Source organism: Neolamprologus multifasciatus, chromosome 7 (genome assembly GCF_963576455.1).
Source record: "Neolamprologus multifasciatus chromosome 7, fNeoMul1.2, whole genome shotgun sequence".
Lineage (NCBI taxonomy): Eukaryota > Metazoa > Chordata > Actinopteri > Cichliformes > Cichlidae > Neolamprologus > Neolamprologus multifasciatus.
Genome location: NC_140445.1, coordinates 35,922,598 through 35,943,027, shown reverse-complemented (window position 1 = coordinate 35,943,027; position 20,430 = coordinate 35,922,598). Strand labels below are relative to the sequence as shown.

Genomic DNA, 20,430 nt, shown 5'->3' with positions numbered 1-20,430 from the left:
GTGTGTGTGTGTGTGAGAGAGAGAGAGAGAGTGTGCACATGCAGTTATGGAGCCCTAGGTGCACAGAAAAGCCACAGTGCGATTTGTTATTTCCTTCCTCTGATGGGATTTCTCAACTCAAAGCAACACACACACTCCCAGACTTCTGGCTATTTCCTGTGTCAGGGGGGACATTATAAAGCCACATTATGTTCGCTATGAGCCTCCATATTCCCCCATCACTGAATCATTCTGTGTGCGTGTGTGTGGTGTGCGTGTGTGTGCATGTAAATGTGTGATGAGAAGAGCCTACTCAATTTGCTGGGAAAAAGATGTGAAAGGTTGCGATGCACATGCACGCTCAGAGTATTAGTTTGATGCGTTTCAGAGACTCAGATCAGTACGGATCAAATGGATGAAACAGAAACAAATAAACCAAGCGCACGAACAGCAGCATCGATCTTTGATCTAGACTGCACTGATTTATCAAGTCAGTCATCTTTCTCTGGCTTTTATTCGCCACTTTTGGGCCAAACAGTTTTGGGGACTACCTAGTAATTTCCTCCTTGCAAGGTCTCATAGAACTGTCCACTTTCCTAGCATAATGGTTAGTTTGCATTTGTACAGCTAACAGAAACTGAGGTGATATAATCACTTCAATGTAACGTCATCTCTTGATGTGGTCTTTTTTTTTCTTATCATCCTGGTTCAGCCTCTCAATTTTCTCTCTGCATTGCTTCACTGTGTGATTGATGCCCAGGAGTAGTCTGGGGGGGGGGGGGGGGGGGGGGGGGGGCTGCTGGCAAAGATTTCTTCTGTTGCAAAGGCTCAGTAAAGCCTGAATTAAACTCTTGGTTCATTTCTCTTTGTTTTGTTACATTTTTATGAGGATAGTTTTAAGAGTTATACTTGCTACAATTGGAAAAAGACCGAACAAGTATGGCTTGTTTGGAAGAGCTGCCACTAGAAAGCTTCTTTTCTCTAAAAAGAACATGGTAGCACAGTTTAGGTTTGTTAAGTTACATCTGAGCAAACCACAAGACTTTTTGAGCAATGTTCTTTGGACAGACGAGACCAAAGTGGCGATGCTTGGAAATAATGCACAGGAGCATGTTTGATGAAAACCAAACACAGCACAAACTGTCAGCACGGTGGTGGAGGGGTGAGGACAACCTGGGCACCTTGCAGTCATGAGGTCAACCAGCAACTCCTGTGTTTACCAAAGTATTCTAGAGTCAAACGTGAGGCCATCTGTCTGACAGCTAAAAACTGGGTCATGGAACAGGCCAAAGTCACAGCAGCAAGTCTGCAACAGAATAAAAAAGGAAAGAAGGTCCAGTCAGATCCAGACTTCAGTGAAATGCTGTGGCAGGACTTAAAGAGAGCTGTGAGTTAACAACTACCTGCAAACCACAATGAAGTGAAGAAACGTTTAAAAGAAGAGTGGCCCAAAAGTTCTCCACATTAATGTGAGAGACTGATAAACTCATTCAGAAAAGAGTTTCTCCAAGATACTGCTGCTAAAGGTGGTTCTGCTCATTCATGGAGGGACTTGACTGAATAGAGTCCTTAAAAACTTTTTAACTGAACTATAGTTGCAACTCGCCTTCTTCAGTTAGTTTCCCTTTGTAGCTTCCAAACTATCAAAATTTGATGCATTTCATTGTTATTTGCCAGAGTAGAGCAGACAAAAACTTTGGATAACTGTTGGTCCAGTAAAACAGAGAGTTGAAGATGTGAACTCGGGCTGTGGGAAATATCAAGTTGCCAGGTGACTGCACATCACAGACGGGAAACTGACTGCAGGCAGATTTTCTCTCAAGAGACGGCCCCTTTATTGGGGTTGATGGATGGAAAAAGAAGAGCATACCCTAAAATAGAATATGTGCCATATATGTTGTACTATAGTTGCACACGCAGTCCAAACTAATATACATATAGACGAGATCCCTAAAAAACACACGGTCCTGGAGCTAATTCGGGGTAATTAGTGGTCAATTAAAGTGCTGTGACTTCACTGGCTGTCTGACTCTTTGATGTTGTGGCTCCTGGCGAGACCAGGCGCCATCTTGAATTCATTTACAGGCCGCAGTGTAAACATGCCACACAACTGGACCGCCTGCTTCGTCTTTTTCTCGTTTTCTGCTTCTTTTCTTTACTTTCCTTTTACTGATTTGTTTGTTTTTCTTTCATTCGCTGTTTCACTTTTTTCTTTCTTTCTGTTTGCGCAGATGCAGCTTCCCGAAGTCTCTCTGATATTTACTTTCATTTCTCCTCCTCTCGCTGTCTTTTTTCTTTCGCACTGTTTTTTTGTGATTCGTGAAGGTTATTGGCACTATAACATGAATCATTTTAAAATTGAAACATTCAAGTAATCAGGTTTTAGGAAACCAGTGGGACTAGAAGTGAATAAAGGGATAAACATCCTTTGTTTCCTTCTGATGGTGAAGCCTGATTCAGCAGCTTGACTCACCAACAACTTTGGTGTAGAAAAAAAGGGTCAGAAACCAGTAAAAACCAGTGAAATAGCAATGTGTAGGTGCAGTGAAACTCTTGTGGCTGAAGCTGATGAGAAGAAGAGCTGCTAACTGGGTTACTGCTGAGGGAGAAAGCTGGTAAATAATAGATAAACAGTCTGCTGCCTGAGAGGAGAGGAGAATAGGTTTTCCATTAGAACCAATGGAAACTTCATTTGATGTATGAAAAGAAAAATGGCACAAATTTGTGCACGAGGAAGTCCTAAATCGCCTTTTTCCTCCTTGAAGTGTTGTTCTGAACACACACACACGCACACACATTTTCCTGTTCTCACATGGTCATATGCACACTTTTCTTCTTATTATTTTTTTTTAATGCAAAAAAATGTCCCAGCCGCTCACACTCACTCATGTGTCACACACCTCTCTCTTTGTCCGGCCCCCCAGTGTTTTCTGTCTGAGTAACTCGACCCCCCTTCAGTCACAGGTGCACCACGCTAAAGCACACACACACATGCTGAGTCCACTTGTCTTCACATAGGGGGCTCTAATCAAGCCACAGGAAGCCTGAGCTCCACAGGGAGCATGTGAGAGTGTGTGTGTTACAAGTAAGTTGAAGAATGTGTTTCGGTCCGTGAAACTCACTGCGAGTGTGTGGAGACTCCGCACGTTTTCAATTACACCCAAGTATTTTTGCAGATGTGTGAGTGTGTGTGCTCTCTCTTTGTCATCCGTCTTTCTATCACTTGTTTTCTGTCTGTCTGTGGCTCTTTTATTTTAAACATTACTTAAGTTAAAGTTAAAAAAATATTTATGTGTCCATGCTTTATTTTAAATGGTTATTTCTCATTCTTTCACTTGCATTTTGTCTTTTATTGTATCTTTTCAAAGAATGTTTATAAAAGATGACAAACCTTAATGACATCACATACTTGTTTGTGAAGCCCTGTCTTGAAGCCGCAGTGCGAACCTTTTAGTTCCTGAATTGTAGTTTTATTTATGTTATATTTGGGCAATAGTGTGGAGTGTTATCAGCTAAAGCATAGACACAGATACCTGCTAATTAGCGCTAAGTAACATACAAATAACACGCTAGTGACCAAAGCTGAAGCAGTTATCACCACAGCAAAGTTCCAGGATAGTGACTCCAATTAAGTGAGATGTGGACGGCTAGTGGCTGCAGCTGCCCGTGTCAACACCTGTCAGTGTGGTGCCCATTCTGCTAACTTTAGGCATTAATAAAGTTTTAGCATGTTATTTATTAAATAATTCATTCCAGTACACCTATTACAAACAGCACAATTAGCTATAGAGAGATCAACCTTTTTGAAAGTTGAAATTGTAAATGGACATTTGAGTTAAGCAGTCTGCAGGGACTGACTCTTTTTTTGGAGCCAGCCTCAAGTGGCCACTAGAGGCACTGCAGATTTTTTTTCCATTTCCTCCTTTGGCTTCATTTTCCAACTCACTCGACCCCCTACTGCTTGATAGTATTTCTTAATCTCCCTCTTTATTTCACTTTCTTTGAATTTGTGCATTTTCTTTCCAACGCTCTCTCTTTCCTTTCTCCCGCTCGCTTCTTCTTCATCATATGGAGTCAATTAGGCGGCCAGAGTGTATGCGCGTTTGTGTGTGTGTGTGCGTACATCTGGTTCACATTAGTGCAATTGCAGGTTGGTAGAATAAAGGGCTCGGCTCGGAGGTGTGGGTGGGATTTCCTTCCGCTTTCTCTCTCTCTCTCTCTCATGCACACACACACACACGCACAGTTTTTCCCTCCATGTGTTTTGAATCAGGAACATAATTAACCTTCAGAGGATTCCGAGGCCGCAGCTCAGATCTCCGCTATAAAAATACATCTAAAAAACAGAAACACCCCCCGTCTCACTAAAAAATAAAATGTTTGATCCGTCTGCGGTGCATTTGATTTGCTTTCCCACGTCTGCCTCCGGATGGCCTCAGAGTGTGGCAGCGCGAACGGTAAATTAAGAGGGGGGGGACATCTACAGGTGGAAGGGGGAGGGCTAGAGGACCACTTTACTTTGCTGGGAATAAAGCTAATACTATAATATGTAAAAAAAAAAATCACCTTTGGGAAATGTTCAACATGGTCAGTGATTTCACTGATCATTCAGATTATTTGTATTGTTTTCCTTTTGTTTGGAGCCTTTGCAGCGTATCTCCTCCGTTTCTGCTTCCTGCAGTGTTAAACTGTTTGTGTGAAGGTGAATAAAGACAAGATGAAAGTGAAACCAGCCTGTTAGAAATGAGAGAGGCAGAGGACAGTGAGGGGGAGGGGGAAACAAAGAGAGAGAAAAAACTGGAAAGGCACAGGTGCAGCCGACTGTGTGTGTGTTTGTGCGAGAGAGAGAGAGTGAGTTTGTGTGTGTGTGTGTGTGTGTGTGTGTGTGTGTGTGTGTGTGTGTGTGTGTGTCTGTCAAGAGGTTTCGTGACTGCTCCTTTGAGTGTTCACATTCCAGCACATCTGCTTTGGATGAAGCGTGGTAAACTCTGTGTGTGTGTGTGTGTGTGTGTGTGTGTGTGTCTGTGAGAGAGAGAGAGGGATAGATGGATACTGAGAGGCAGAGAGAGAGAGGACAGAAAAGCTGGGAATTTTTTTTCCCTTTTTTTAACTTGTGCAGTAGAAACACGATGTTGACCCTTTGACAGCGACAGGCAAAGCTCTTTTATTATGGCTGAACAACATAAGTCTGTGGTGTACTTTTACCATCACTTACACAAAATAGTTTCAGTAATTTAGAAAAGAAGTCCTCTTCCATAGGTGTGAATGTGAGTCTGTCTCCCTGTGTTAGCCCTGGCGATCTGTCCAGGATGTATCCCGCCTTTCACCCTACTATACCTGGCTCCATCAACAACCACTGCACTAGACAGGTTGTACTAATATCATATTCATATAACAATATCTTTCTGCACATCTCGCCTTATACTACTATTTAATTTACTAACAACAGTTACAGTGTTGGATCAGGAAAGGGAAATATACGGTACATCCAGGGCACAAAATAGGTGGCAAATATTTTTTTTTGTGGTGCTTCCACTGTCTTAGTGTGAACAATTCACACCGTCGCATGTTGACACCCACATAGGTGTTTTCACTCTTTTTGACTTGGACACACAACAAAACTTATGCCAGGCGTATCCATGCAGGAATGTCTTTTTTAGGTTGGAGATTGTGGTCATGGTTAAAAGAAACCACCAATGACTGGAGATAGGACATGCTATGGTTCAACACTTTAACGCATCCATCAACCCAAGTATCTGTGGCTCAAATCCAAAGCTGTGAAGAACTCACATATAGATTGCAATGAAAATGTTTGCATTTAAGGTCCTCAGAGGATAAATTCTAAGGATTTGTGGCCTTACTGCCCCCGTGACAGATATCGCAACATCTGCTTGACAGATTGGTACAAATTTTTCTGCATGCTTTTATGATCCCCAGATGATGTCTTGTTGATTTTGGTGATTTTCTGACTTTTTTGTATAGTGTCATTGGAAAGTCAAAGTGAAACATAAACTTAAGGTTACTTTATATAAAAAAAAAAAAACATTTCCAGGGTGAGATACACATCTCAGTTTTACAGACATTATCTTATTATGCCCCATATAAAGGCAGTAGTAGCTCAAGTTACTTGATAAAAGCTCAGACTTCCAATCCCCTGCTCAGTTTGAAAATTAGTGTTGGGTGTTTTTAGTCAGGTCAGCCTTAAAATATAATAAATTATTGTCATGAAGTCAGTTTGCATTTGTTCTCCATTTTAGTTTAGTTTTAGATATAGTTTGTGTGCTAATCAATCAAATATTGGCATGCTAATATGCTTAAATGAGATAGTGAACATGGTAAACAGCATACATGCTAGTTTCTCTGTGAGGTAGAAGATGGAAGTTTATGCAATTAATGAATCTTCAACAAGAGATGATGAGAGCATGATGTTTGGTTACGTTCTGGTAACTTTCTTTAGAAGTACAACTCAACCTTGGTGCTGGCCTTGAAAGAGGGTGTGCTGTCTGAGTTTCCCACTAGTTATCAAAATGTGATCGTGAAGCAGGAGAAGCTCCTTCTCCTCTTCTTTTTCAGTCAGAGCAGAGGCTGACACAGGGAGGCTGAACAGATGCTCCCCACATTTGGAGACAATAACTGGGAGAAGAAGCATCAAACACTGAACAAAGACAAAAGAGCCTCCTGCTTCTTTCTTTCTTTACCATCCTTGCATTTTTCTCTCTTTTGTTTCCGTTTACTGTCTTTTTATCGGCTTCCAACTTTTTGCATTTCATTCTCATATATTTGTTGTTTCTTCACTCGCACTTTCTCACAAAATCCTCCAGGGCCCAACAGCATTTCCATCTCTGTCAACAAGTTCTAACTAGAGAAAGAAATGTTTCCTACATGATCATTATGTAACATTTTCACTTTATTTCTTCTTTTAAATGTATTTAGTCTCTTTATATGGATTTTTTATTTTATTATTTATTATTTTCCTTATTATATTATTATCTTTTGCTTGTAGTAACATTTTTACATTAAATTAGAACTGAAACGATCCTTTAATCAGCTAGTTGAATGAAACATGAATATATTAACATTTCACATTTCAATTTGCCATCTTTTGGCAATTTTTTTTCCTTAAATGTCGATTAGCCTAAAAAAATTCAGTCTCAAGTCGTCACTTACGTTTGCCACTTTTATTTAAAAAGAAACAGAGCTCTTGCAAATTTTATTTTGACAGGGAGTCAAACTGAGGCTCATCTAGAAGTGCTGTAGTACTGGTTGGTTATTTATATACATGTCAAAATGGCTCCAGTTGGCTTTAACACACAGAACTTTACTTTAAAATTTATAAACTCAGTGACACCAGAATCACTGGGCAGTAACTACATTTTTTTTATTGTAGTGCTAATGTATGTTTGTAGTGCTAATGTGGCATGTAACTGGAATGAAATCTACACTTTCACTTTCAGTCGTTTTCTCATGTTCTCCACGCATGCTTCACATGTAGGCCTTACACCTGAAGTATGTTTGCAGAATGAGGATTAAACTGAATGCTGAAGCGAAGCAGGACTTGTCAACACAACGTGTGAACTTTGCTAATTTTGAGTTAAAATGTGGTTTAGGTTGCCTTTCTTCCTACCTTTGGTTCAGGTCAGTGAGTTACACAGCTGTTTTGCTCTGAGTACATTTTCAGTGTGTGTGTGTGCGTGTGTGTGTGTGTGTGTTGTCAGCGCCATGAGGAATCGGTTTTCAGTGGAATGTGTCTTTATTCTCTCATGTTTTTGCCGGGGGCTTTGCAGAACAAAGCTTTGATGAATTCTGTGATGTTTCATGTTCTGTGAAGGTTCTCTGAACCCATCGGGCGTTACACAACCGCTTCTACTGAATTCTGTCAGGGGTTCTACTGATCAGCACTTTAAACATCTGGCTCTGCTGGTTTGTATTAGGAACTGGTTTATGCCAGTAGGTTGATTGCATCTCTACTATCGCACAGGAAACTGTGATAAAGAAACACTTAAAAAACTGGTTAGATTAAGTGTAGATTTAGTTACACCATATACTTGTTTCTGTGGGGTGTTTTTTTCATTGTGCACCACTGAATGTGTTGTGTCTCTCTGCATGGAGAACTGTTTGTCCTGATTTGTGTCAGCCCTGTCTACTAAATGTTGTTGCCAGAGGACTAAAGTACATTTTCAATTAGGTTTTAAGAGAATCAGATTTTCTCCCAGATTTCATCTCATGAATATAATCAACCTTTATTCTCTTGCTTTTCTACAGAAATTCCTTTTCAGTCATCTCTCTAGTGCGGTGACAGTTGTTAACATGATTTCTCAAAAATGGAGGAGATGCTTCTAATGTGAAAAAATGTGAAAGGGTCTGTACAAAACAAAGTTAAAATAAACCTTAAAAGTAAAGAAGACAATATTAGTACACTAAGTGAGAAACAAACTGGTCCCACACATTAATCAAACCTCATTTTCTCAGGTGAAAGTCTTGTGACTCATGCTTCTGCTAACCCTCGCCAGAGTACTTATCTCGAATGTTTTGGTTGTTTTAATTGTATGTTTGCCCAAACAAACAAAAAGAAAAAACATGACTGAAAATGCTTCGTTTTAAAGGAACATAATTTTTAGGAGACAGGATTGTTTTTTTCAGGTAGTAGCAGATGTTTACCTGTTTTACTAAAATTGTTAACTTTTGTGCGGCTTTGGTGTAACTGAAACTGATTACATTGGTTTCTGTGGATCTTTTAAAATGTTATTTTGAGTGGTTCCTGTTTTTTGTGTATCTCTCTTACATTTCCACGGTGATACACATCTCAGTTTTACAGACATTATTTGGTTCATGTCCATGTTTAATGTTTTTGTTTTTTTTTATCATGTATGTTAGCAAAGGTTGCTAATTCCCTGGCTCCTCTTGCCTTGCGTTTCCAACAACCTGACAAGGCCGCTGTTGAAACCAACAACAACGAGTCCAGTGAGTGTCTTGCCTTTGACTGTCATGGACTCCAACTCCATTGTCGTGGCATGCATTTGGTGCTGTGGACCTTGTTCTTTCCCAACCTCACCCACGCTGCTGTTTGCAGGAAATGCAGCTACCTCTTCCACTGTCATTGGAGTTACTCAGTGTAAAGGCAGCACATCATTGTGCCATTATTATTATTGTCACAAAGTATGTAGGTTGCCCCAGTTCTGTGTGAAACACTGATATTCAATCAGTGATGCTCCAGTGGGATTTTTTTTTTAGCACTAACAGGACTGTCAGCAGGTTTCCTAAATAGCTCTTTTCTGTCATGCCACAGCAAACTTTGAACCATTTCCATTTTTTTTTTCTATTGTGGTCCAGATAATTGATTTTGTAGTGTTTGTCTTTCTCTTACACAGAGCCCAGGGTGACTGGCTTCTACTTTATACCAAAGCACAACAGTTGTTTTCCATACCTGCTTCTACTGGAGCAGAATAAGTATTTGACATAGAGCAATGAATTGTGGGAATATCCCCCAGTTTACATAATAGTGGTTTAAAAAAAAAGCTCCAAATGAAGGTTATTGATGGGATGCAAACTGTTTTTGTTGTGGTTGGCATTATTTTCTGAGGTTTGTGGTCAGTAAAATTACAAAACAGTCGAGGCTTTCTCTCATTGGCTCAAGGTCTGCTGGTTAACTGTGGGAATACTGATGCTTCTGTGTGTGTGTGACTGCTGGAAGTGAGGTTGTTATTGTGTCCCTCTGCATTCTTCAGACTTGAACGCACTCTGCACCTGTTGCTGTCTGTCTCGAACACACACACAGACATACAGTACAAATCACATTCTTTCGTCACCAGTCTAACAGCAGCATTCAATGGGAAAATATGCCTGCACCGCATGAGACATAAATCTGAATATTTTCAGCAGGAACGACACAAGCATGCATGTTTGAGTGTGTGTTTCTGTTTGTGTATGTGTGTGTGTGTGTTCTTGCACAGGCTTTGGGTCAATAAATGTGGTTTTATGATTAGAGCACATACTCTGTTCTCAGAGGGGAAGAGGAGGAGGAAGAGGAAGTTTAAGGGGATTTTAGTTTAGCTCTAATGACATCCACAGATTCCGTGGGTGTGTGTGTGTGTGTCTTTGTGTATGTGTGGACTGGGGGATTTGGGTGCTTAAAGTCGTGCAAGGTGCATTGTGGGAAGGTACAGACCTCTCCTAGCTGACTTAGCAGCTTCTATCTGTGTGCTTGAGCTTGTGTATTTGGAAGTTTGTTAGTGTGTGTGTGCGTGTGTGTGGTTATTCATGGGTGGGTGTTTCCTGACCCCAGCATTCGATTCCCACAGTTCCCAGTGCTCTTCTGACATCCTGACTGTCATGCCGTTCATCGCTGTGTTGCTGTCTTTCTGTAACTATTTTCTTTTATGAAGTTAAAAACGTTTACTTTGTTTTTACTTTTACTTTTTTACATTTCACATAGTTTTAGGTCGACCGTGGCTCAGAGGGTTCTGTAACCGGAAGGTCGCCGGTTCGATCCCCTAGCTCTCTGTCCTGGTCGTTGTGTCCTTGGGCAAGATACTTCACCTACCGCCTACTGGTGTTGGCCAGAGGGGCCGATGGTGCGATATGGCAGCCTCGCTTCTGTCAGTCTGCCCCAGGGCAGCTGTGGCTACAACTGTAGCTGCCTCCACCAGTGTGTGAATGAATAGTGGCATTGTAAAGCGCTTTGAGTGCCTTGAAAAGCGCTTTATAAATGCAATCCATTATTATTATTATTACTTAAGACTGTAGCCACTTTAGTTGACAAGCTCAGACTCATAAAGTCTCAGAGCAGCAAAGCTTGAGACAAACTTTTTTTTAAATTTCTCTCTAAATTTCTTTGGGATTAAATATCAATCACTTTCAGTAAAATCACTTTATTATTAATCAATTAAAAAATCAATAATTTCTAAACTATTCAGTCATTGCAGGATGCGGTGACTCGAAGTGTAGTTGCATTTCTAGAGAGGTGCACATCAGGTTATCAGCGTATTGTTAAAAAAGGTTTATGGTTACGTTGTAAGATATGACATAGATTCCCCATCCACATGCAATAGTGGGGTTAGGTAAAGTGGTCATTCTAAATTGCCCACAGCTGTGAATGTGAGTGCGACTGGATGTCCTGCTACTGGGCAACCTGTCCAATTCAATTAATAAAACCCAGCGGAAGTAAGTGGACTAAATTTAAGAGCTTGTATTTATACCTGGTGGGCAAAACAACTGCAGGTGTATTGATCAATCGAGAACCAATAAACCAAAAATAAAGAATAACTGTGCTCTCAAAATCCTGATGTGCTGCCATTAAGCATTATACTATGCAGAATGTATGCAACTATAACACCTCATGAAACATTTCTCATTGTCTTATACGCTCAGCTGAAATTTCTCTGATACAGGGTCTCCAAAGACCTGTGTAAAGAGATATTCTGGGTAACCAGAAGTCCCACAGGCCCAGGGAGAAGCTTGCATAAACACACGCCTCAAAGACTTGAGCAGTCTGAGTGGTTGTTTCGACTTCTGTAAGGATACAGGTTCCTCAGGGAGATGAAAATGTACTCCAAACAATGAACTACAAACACTCCCATGAACCCCAGAGAAGTATGACTCCAGCCTTAGCTGCGATGTTGGATCAAATCAGAAGGAAAAGAAGTACACTTCAAACCACAAAGGTCAAAACACGTTGAGCATAGCTGATGTTTTGAAACACAAAGTCCACATCGTGGATGAAATGAGACAAATACCCCCAGTTTGTGTTTTTGATTAACCTGCTGCAAGGCCATCTCGACCTCAACTCATCCCTGAGAACCAGAGACGCTCACTTGTATGTACAGAGGTTAATCAAAACAGGGAAACACGGGGAAGCCTCTTTCTCTCCTCAGAGTCGGGTAGGCGTTGCAAAAATTTGACCCATTTGTTAGTTTCTTGGTTCTCCGCAAAGACTGTTCACCTGCAGGAGTGCAGAGGATCTAGGATGGACTAGGTAGAAGAAATAAGAAGCTTTCCCAAACTAGCAATCCTTCAGTGACGTGAGAGAAAAAAATCATGAGGTTTTTGTTTAAAAGAAACTGTTTTAATCTGTTTTCTGTTTTTAATAATTTCTCTCGGGGAGTGTGGGAAGTGAGATGATGTTTTTTTATAATGCCCCCAAGTGTTTTTGTTTCATCTCTCTCTTTTTATTCCTTCTGTGTTTTATCATCACATTTGGTTTTTACCACATCTGTGCTCCATCCATATGCAAATACTCTAAAGTTAACAAAGCAACCCGTGTCTTTGGTTGGGGATCGAGGTAGATTAGGTGTAGCTGCGGAGAGAGGTTTTTCATTTTAATGGGAATCAACGAGAGAAAGACAGAAACAGAGAAGATTGTTTTCAACAGCTGTTCCAGTTTTTGCGTCATGCAGCGCGAGCTAGCGTAATGGCTGAGTGTTCGCACGCTATGCACACACGCGCGCACACACACACACACACACACACACACACACACACACACACACAAACAAAGGAATGCTGTGGGGACCCCCAGCTGATAGTATGACCAAACTCAGACGCTATGTTGCTGAGGAAGAGCGTCACCTGTTTGAGTGATGACAGGCTGCCGGTTGTACTTGCAGTCTCTCATGCTGCTGCATGTTTGCTGCATGACTGCTGCTACTGCTGCTCCTCTCCCTCTGAGAGGAGACACTCAGAAAACCACTGATTTGGTTGTTTAAGAGGATAACTGACTGAAAATCTGTGTTGGACTCTGCAGATAGTTGACATCATTGACACTGTAGTTTTAAGGTATTGATTGACAGATCTTAAAGTCAGGATATTTAAAAAAAAAAAAAAAAAAAAAAAAAAGTAAATAATATAACCATAAAACTTCTGCAGTTGATTACTTACATTAAAATTTTTTTTTTTTTTTAAATTAAAATAATTGTTATTTACCCTGTTTTTGCTTTCTAAATATGTGCCAATTGGTATCCTTACTATGCTACTATAAATCTAACCATTAGATAAAGAGAAGTCTGTGTTCAAATTCTTTAGTTTTGTTGCTTTGTTATGTTTTTAATAAAGTTTTTAAAGTCTTGTTGAGCTTCACAAGTTAGAAAATGCCATTAACACCCCAAAAAAGGAATAAAATATTCTATAAATGTGGTCCTGAATGACATATGACTAAAACCCTGTGTAAAATAAATAAATGAATAAAAAAAATCATAATCTAGAAAATTAGTTTAAATTAAAAGATTTGAGTTTTCTGGTTCATAGCATAATAAAAAAATACATTTTAAAAAATATGGCTTCAAAGCTATGAATGATAAAATTAACCTGGTTTACTGGTTTAGAAATAAGATCATACCTCGATCATACTTCTTCTGTAATTGATTTGAAACATTGGAACAATTATCAGTAATCATCTTTTTTGTTTGTTTTATGCTACAAGTTGTCTTAAATTATAGGTTAAGCAATCCAACAGATCTATTATCTAATTAAAACTTAATTCATTAATAAAATGAACACCTGAATGTGTCTTTCCTTAGTCTGAAAGAAAATGCTGTTTCAAAATGATCAAGAACTTGAAAAAGGAAAAAGTTTTAAATTATGCTCTTTTTCTAGCATAATGATAACATGATGAATGGAAGACATATCCTATTTTATATTTTGGATGCATACAATATGAAATCTATATATAATGTGTTACATGTTTTTTTAATGAATCCTGCACAAAGCAAACCTAAAACAGACCTGTATTGTTCAGAAACTAATATTCATGTAATTTACACAAAGTTTCCAGAACAGCTTCCATATTTTTTCCCCCAGTTTAACAATCACAGCCAAAGACCCACAGCAGCCCAGGAAGCTGTGTTCATTCAATCAGATATTCCAGGGTGATGTTTTAGTGAAGGAGGGAAGTGTCAGTCATCTGTTACAACCTCCTGGAAATGATGTCTGAGACTAACTCCTGCTGAGCCTCGGTGAGGAAAAATGAGAGAATGGAAGGTTTGATTTTTGCCTGACGTCGTGTGTTTCTGTGTTTGTTGCAGGTGTACGCTCCGTCTGCCAGCACAGCCGACTACAACAGGGACTCACCGGGTTATCCCTCCTCCAAACCTCCCAGTGCTGGCTTCCCAAGCTCTTTCTTTATGCCAGGTAATCACACACACATACACAAGGTCTGTCCTTCGTCAAACCTCCCACCACCACATTCCCAAGCTCACTGTGGATACTGGATAGCTGACAAAATGAGCCGAAGGCTCCCTGAACTGGAAGTTGTTCTCACCAAAATCAGCCAAAGAACTGAGTCATACATTTAGTTATTTATTATCACAGCCACCCAGAGGAGGTCTTCATAGTTTGCAGCACACATCGGTGATGTCAACATCACTGATGCTGTTTGCTAACTTACTTGCAGTGGCAAGGGTAGCTGTGCTCTTCATTTTAATTTTAGCTCATGTGTCTATCTACTCTTTGGTCACTCTGGTCTCAAACGCGGACGGAATATCAAACAACAACACTGGCATGTACATATTTCTATTAGGATTCCAGTTGCAGTGTGAGGACAAGTAATGTTATGATTTATAGAACCGAATAGTGCAAAAAAAAAATACTCATTTTAAATTCTCTAAAAATACACTGGACAACTTAAAGATCAAAGACTCAACTCCATAATAAATACAGGCTGGAAACTTTCATGGATTAGGTTGTAGCCACTGATATGACTTTGTGCAAACATTTCATTTGTGACCTTTTAAATTAAAACATGAATTGTCCTGGCAAAGTCTGCGATTTTCACATGTCTGAGCAATTTAGTGTTGACACAGGTTGGATCAGCAGCTTCTGCAGGTGGTTGGTTGGTTGGTTTGGTTCACCTGGAACATTGGTTCCATTTAATCGCTTTGATTTTATGGAACACTAGCCCAACAAACAAGTGAGTCATGTAGATATACTACAGTATAATATAAGGTGCAGGTGCTTGTCATTGATTGGATAACTAAAACTACTGGCTCTGTTAGAGTAGTTTTTAATGATTCAAATTTTAAAAAAAAACTTTTACTTGGGCTTAACACAGCACCTCAGCTCATCCTGTGTGAAACCAGCTGTTTTAACACCCCACTTCTTTTAAGACTAACTCTTTAAGCAGACTTTCTTGTGAATGTCTCCGCGGTGTAAGCAAACGTTCTGAACAGCAGGTGTGCTCACAGCCAGAGCTATGCCTAAGATGAATATATTATAGTTAGCCACTTTTATTACATCATTCAGAGCCAAGAATAGAAAAAAACTCTGAAAAAGATCATTTGGAGCAGTCTGAAGCCTGTGCTCTGGCTCCCAGGGATTACTTATACATACACTGACCTCGTTATCTGAAACTTTGGCCATGTATAATATGTGCATACACTTCTGTAGCAGAGAAAATAAATAAAATAATAACAGGTCTACTTTAGTATCTCTTTGAAGAGACTGGTTTAAAAATACAGGCCATTATCTCTGCGTTATGCCCCTCCTTTTAGAGTGTTTGGTCCTGTTTTGATTAAACAAATTTGTCTGCTTTTCAACTATAGATGGAAAATGCTTTGACAATTTTAAATTCTCATTTCCCCCCCGACTCTCCTCTTTTCTCTCTGCTGGGTGTCTGTCATGTGAATACAGTACATACACTCTCAGCTAATTTCACAAGGTGGACATGGTCCCAGAAATCAGGTTTGTCCTGCACACATCCGGGTTAACCGGGTTATTCTTAAATTCTTAATGTGAGGAAGGAGACCAGGTGTCCCATTTATGTGAATGTTTTCTGTAATCAGGTTACTGCACAAAGTGGGTCAGATTGCTGAACTGCATGTAGACACTGTTGAGTGTCTGGAAGGTTTGACAGCAGGGAGAAACCTCACTGTGTTTTCACCTTGTTTTCTTACACGGGAGATTACCTTGTCAGAACCCTGCACATCACATGTACCTCCCCTAAAGTTCATTAATATATATCAATTTATTTGATCAATTGAAATTTTGTTTTACTGTAGTGGGAAAAAAATATCTAAATCATGCAATCACTGTTTCACTTTTACAGTCAAACATGTGAATAATGGCAGCAGCAGCTGATGACCTCAAAACAAGATAATAAATTGGTAAAATAGACACGTTAGTTCAGTAGCATGAAAAATTTAACTTTACTCTCCGTGAAATCAATGTCTCTGATTATAAGATCCTTTCAAATATCAGAAATTGTGTGGTACTTCTCTCATACCCGTGATTAGGTCTTCTAGACAAGCTGCAATTTAAAAATAAAAAGTTTTCCCATTAAAAAAAAGAAGCTTCAAACCTAAATTGATTTACACTTGGCCAGTCTTCCCTTGAGGTTGATCACCTTGTGCACCTCTGGGCCTCTGCGGCCCAAGTGACAGAGCATGTCCTCTACTAACTGGAAGCCCCTCGGTCGATTCAAACTTCCTCTGGTCCATAGTTGAACTGAAAATCCAGTTGCAATATTTTGCAAGTTTATTTACACGGTTACTTGCACCAAAGAGAATAAGGTTAAAGTCTGTGTGGGTGGGTGGTCAGATTGTCTGTGGAGGTTGAGGCTAGAATGTCTTTCTGGTATTATTTCTGATGAGCAGAAGGAAGCCAGGAACCGGGAGTAGTTGGGAGGTCACTGGCAGATAGTTGAAGCCAGTTGAGGCTAGTGGTGTGGAAAGCTGAGGGGCAAATGGATCCTAAGGATGAATAATATCAGTTGAGGGGAAACTGAGACAGCACTCAGATGCAAAGATTATAGCAAAAAAGCTACTGAAATGCTCAAACTAGAGTGATATTAACTGAGTCTACGATCTGGCAGAAGATTAGTGTCTATAAATCTGGAGCTGTAGTAGCTGATTGGAGAATTAGAAGAACCGGCACATAGGCACCTTTGAAGACACTCCTGTAATGGCATAGATAGAGAAAGTTAGTGGGAGAATGTTATTTTATGACTTTTTTTTAGTGGTGCATTTGTAGGTCTTGCACAAAAGCCCTTAGTTACAAGGAAAAAAGCATGCAGCTTTCACAATAAAAGTATTTTTGTTTTTAAAACTGTTTAAAACTTCTGTCTTAAGGTTTTGTAAAAAGAACAAAACAAAATAAATGTTTCTAACTTCCTTATCTTTCTTTCTGTTTGCCTTTATCAGATGGTCACCATAGCGGCGATCCCTGGAGCAGCAGTAGCAGCAGTATGAGCCAGCAAGGTTACCACGGCAGCATGCTAGGTGGCGGGAATTCAGCCCACGGCGCTGCTCAGAGCTCCTCCTACTGCGGGATTCACCCTCACGACAGACTGGTGAGCAGAACTGTCCGTCACACGGTGTCTGAACATGGACACAACATGGAGAATGTGCTTCTTTACTGGTTTTGTTTTCTGAAGCTGCATTGCACAGTGGGGCCATCCAGCTAATAGCTAAATCCAGTAAGCAACCATAGAATGTAGATTTTTATTCTACTACCTACATTCTGCAGGAAAATTAAATTCAACTGGTAGATTCAAATGAAATAAGACAACCCTGTAAAAGATTCATTCAAGCTTACATGTCTTTGGTGAACACTTAAAAAGGAAATATTGAGTCATTAGTTGGCATCTGGATGGTGGCTCTTGGACATTTATACAGAAAACTACATGGAACAAGAACTTAAAGCCACTGTAACTGAAACTATAATGACCAAAATTACAATTATAGTTACAATCCCGTTAGTCATAGATTTATAATCAACAAAATCCATTAATGAAATAAATCTATCAGTAGTGATTAATATATTAAAGACCGCTGGCTCTCTGCAGAATGAATTCAACATGCTGTTTTTTTCCAGTTATTGTTAGTTGGCTATATTGTGCTTTACTGGAAGTGCACATTTGCAGATCTGGACACATGAGAAAGATTAATAAATTCTACACATATGTGAAGCCATAAAGCTGTCAAGTGTCATTAGATAGTAATTCTTTTATTTCAGTTCTAGTGCTGTAATTATCCAGAGCGCAGGCTTCATGTTTGTAACCACTTCCTTCTGTTTTTTATTTTATTCTAATGTAATCTTTCCTGTTTCGTAGCGGGTTTCATATTAAAGGTTCATTTTTTTCCATCCGTCTCTTCGCAGAGCTACCCGTCTCACTCGTCTGCAGATATCAACTCCAGCCTTCCTCCCATGTCCAGCTTCCACAGAGGGGGAGGTGGTGGGGGCGGGGCAAATCACTACAGCACCGCCTCTTGCACTGCCCCTACCAACGGAACAGACAGCATCATGGGTAAGATGCCTGTGTAAAGAAATTACAAGGTCACTGTTAGCGTTAAATAATACTTGAAGGCAATCACGTCTCTCCTGATCACTCAGTGAACATTTCAAAATGTTTGGTGGTTGTCAGAGGACAAAACCTACTGACAGTGCCGCTTAGTCCTCTGACTTTCCTCTAGTACCACAATGAGGTTCAATATTTTTGTTTTTTCCTGTTTAGCAGAATGTTTTAGCACATTGTAGATAAATTGTGTACACTAATGAAATTTGTGCATGCACTTTGTGTTTAGTGCTAACTAGGAGCTGTTAGGTTTTTTACACATACAGTATAACTAAGAGAGTGTTCAACAGCAACATCGTAAACCTAACAGGATATATTTCATATAAAAGTCCATAAATATTTGTTGCTTGTGGGTTTCAGAGCTGTAGACTTCAGACTTCAGATCTGAATTGGACTTGACTCTAAGACTTCCTGAGTTGACTAAAGAGACTTGCAGTTTCTGGACTGACCTAAAGAACGGGACTCTTAAATTGGGACTTTCTTAAAAACAAAAGTAAAAGCTCTGCTGTGTGTAGAAGTTAAATTGTTAATGTAACTGTTTTGATTGCATTAAAATTATGAATCTTTTTCTTCATTGTTGTTGTTTTGGAGTGATGATTTGGGGGCACTAAATGCTTTCAAACATGTACTCTGTTTTTTGCAAATTCATCCTTTAAGCCCACAACATTTTTTTTGTTTATTTGTTTATATAGAGTTTAAATACTTTTATTCATATTGCTAAATAATTTTAACAATTACACAACTGTAATTATTATTGTATTACAAAAATTTGCAACATCGGTTATGGCAAGCCCTTCATCCTTTAGCCAGGAGACACCCCCACACATCGGTACTGATTAATTTGGGGCTTGTTTTGCGCAAAACATCACTAAATATTAATCAGTTTCTAAAGTGCTCCCAGGTCATTTTATGTGCATTAACTAACTGACTATTTCAGGTTTGGAATGCAGTTTTGTTTCTGTGTGTATGCATAAATAAATAAACTGCCTTGTACAGTTGCGGTCAGCAGGAGCCCAAAAATAAAGCTGGGGGTCCTCCTCGTGCTTAGAGAGGAGTCACATGTACCCATTTCAGGTTTCAATCCTGTCATTTACTTCAGATGGTTTGATGTGATGTGTTGCTGAGCTGAATTGTGGATCCATTGCTTTTCTTTTCTTTGCTCAAGCTGCTTGTGCTAAAAAGTTAAGGCAAGTTCAAATATTAAAGCAGGCGCCAGCAAATCGAATCACATTTATTTAAATCCTCCAGTGCTGCAACTAGCCAATCAAATCATGTTATGATAATATCCTGAGAGAGGGAGGTAATTGTGCATTCGGCTATCAAAATACAGGAGGAGTTGGTCATTACAGGGAGTCATCAGCCTGTTGTATAAGAAAAAAGTCTAGCACAGGCAGCTTACTTGGCTTATGCTAATTGCTAATCTAAACTCAGTTAGGCTGCCTTGTGAGTGATTGTTTATTGCTGCTGTGATGTTTGCACCAGCAAAAATGCTCCCCACATGCCCATCATCAATCATTGAAGCAGCGTGAATCTTCTCCAAAGGTCCATCCTCTACGCAATTTCATTTTAAACATATGACTGTCTCACTCACAAGTAAACCAAAATAATAGAGCACCGCTGCAGCCTTGCATTGGATAAGTAGAGGAAGATGGATGGTCTTTGTTTCACTGTTTTTCTCCCTCTGTAGTTTTTTCTACTCTTTTAGGCCCGATGCTTCCTCTTTGCACAGGTGCACACATGCCTACTGTACGGGAAAAGTCCAGAGAATGTGTAACAAGTGTGTTAGCAGAGACAGAAATTATTTCTGAATAGGTTCTGCTTAGACGGAGATTTTAAAACACTTTTAAAATAAGTGTTTTAACGTGGATGCTACCTAAATGTGTTTCCAATGAACTTTGTCACATAACGAATACGATGTACAAGATTCTCCATATAAGACCAAACAGTTTTGTGATATTTTAAAATTTTGTTTTTTATGCACTACATGAAAAAACACCTAGAGTTACTACTTAAGAAATGAGGTTAACAGTTCTTCCCTATTAGCAGGGTTTTGTTTATAGCCACATAATCAGTTACAACTCTCCGTGCTGTGATTAGACACAGATGATTTAAACTTTTTTGTTAGAGTCAGAAACAGAATATAGTCAAACTGAGAAGCACACTTGGACTTC

The 20,430-nt window shown here is 39.6% G+C and overlaps 1 protein-coding gene and 2 long non-coding RNA genes across 9 annotated transcripts in view; 2 read left to right on the top strand and 1 right to left on the bottom strand.

The window, feature by feature from the left end:
• Positions 1-8,179, top strand: part of LOC146514698 (uncharacterized) — a 28,841-nt gene extending 20,662 nt beyond the window's left edge. The window contains exon 2 of the long non-coding RNA XR_014875056.1: positions 45-8,179. This is a non-coding gene — a long non-coding RNA (uncharacterized LOC146514698). The remainder of the gene's footprint in view (positions 1-44) is intronic.
• Positions 1-20,430, bottom strand: part of LOC146514693 (uncharacterized) — a 332,360-nt gene that overhangs the window by 120,330 nt on the left and 191,600 nt on the right. The gene's annotated exons all lie outside the window — the stretch shown is intronic.
• The window catches only part of tcf4 (transcription factor 4), a 249,336-nt gene that overhangs the window by 182,979 nt on the left and 45,927 nt on the right, over positions 1-20,430 (top strand). For all 7 annotated transcript variants that reach the window (XM_085166088.1, XM_085166086.1, XM_085166089.1 and 4 more), the window contains 3 exons: positions 13,995-14,100; positions 17,106-17,254; positions 18,064-18,211. In XM_085166088.1, coding sequence (XP_085022214.1) covers positions 13,995-14,100; positions 17,106-17,254; positions 18,064-18,211 — 403 coding nt within the window. The remainder of the gene's footprint in view (positions 1-13,994; positions 14,101-17,105; positions 17,255-18,063; positions 18,212-20,430) is intronic.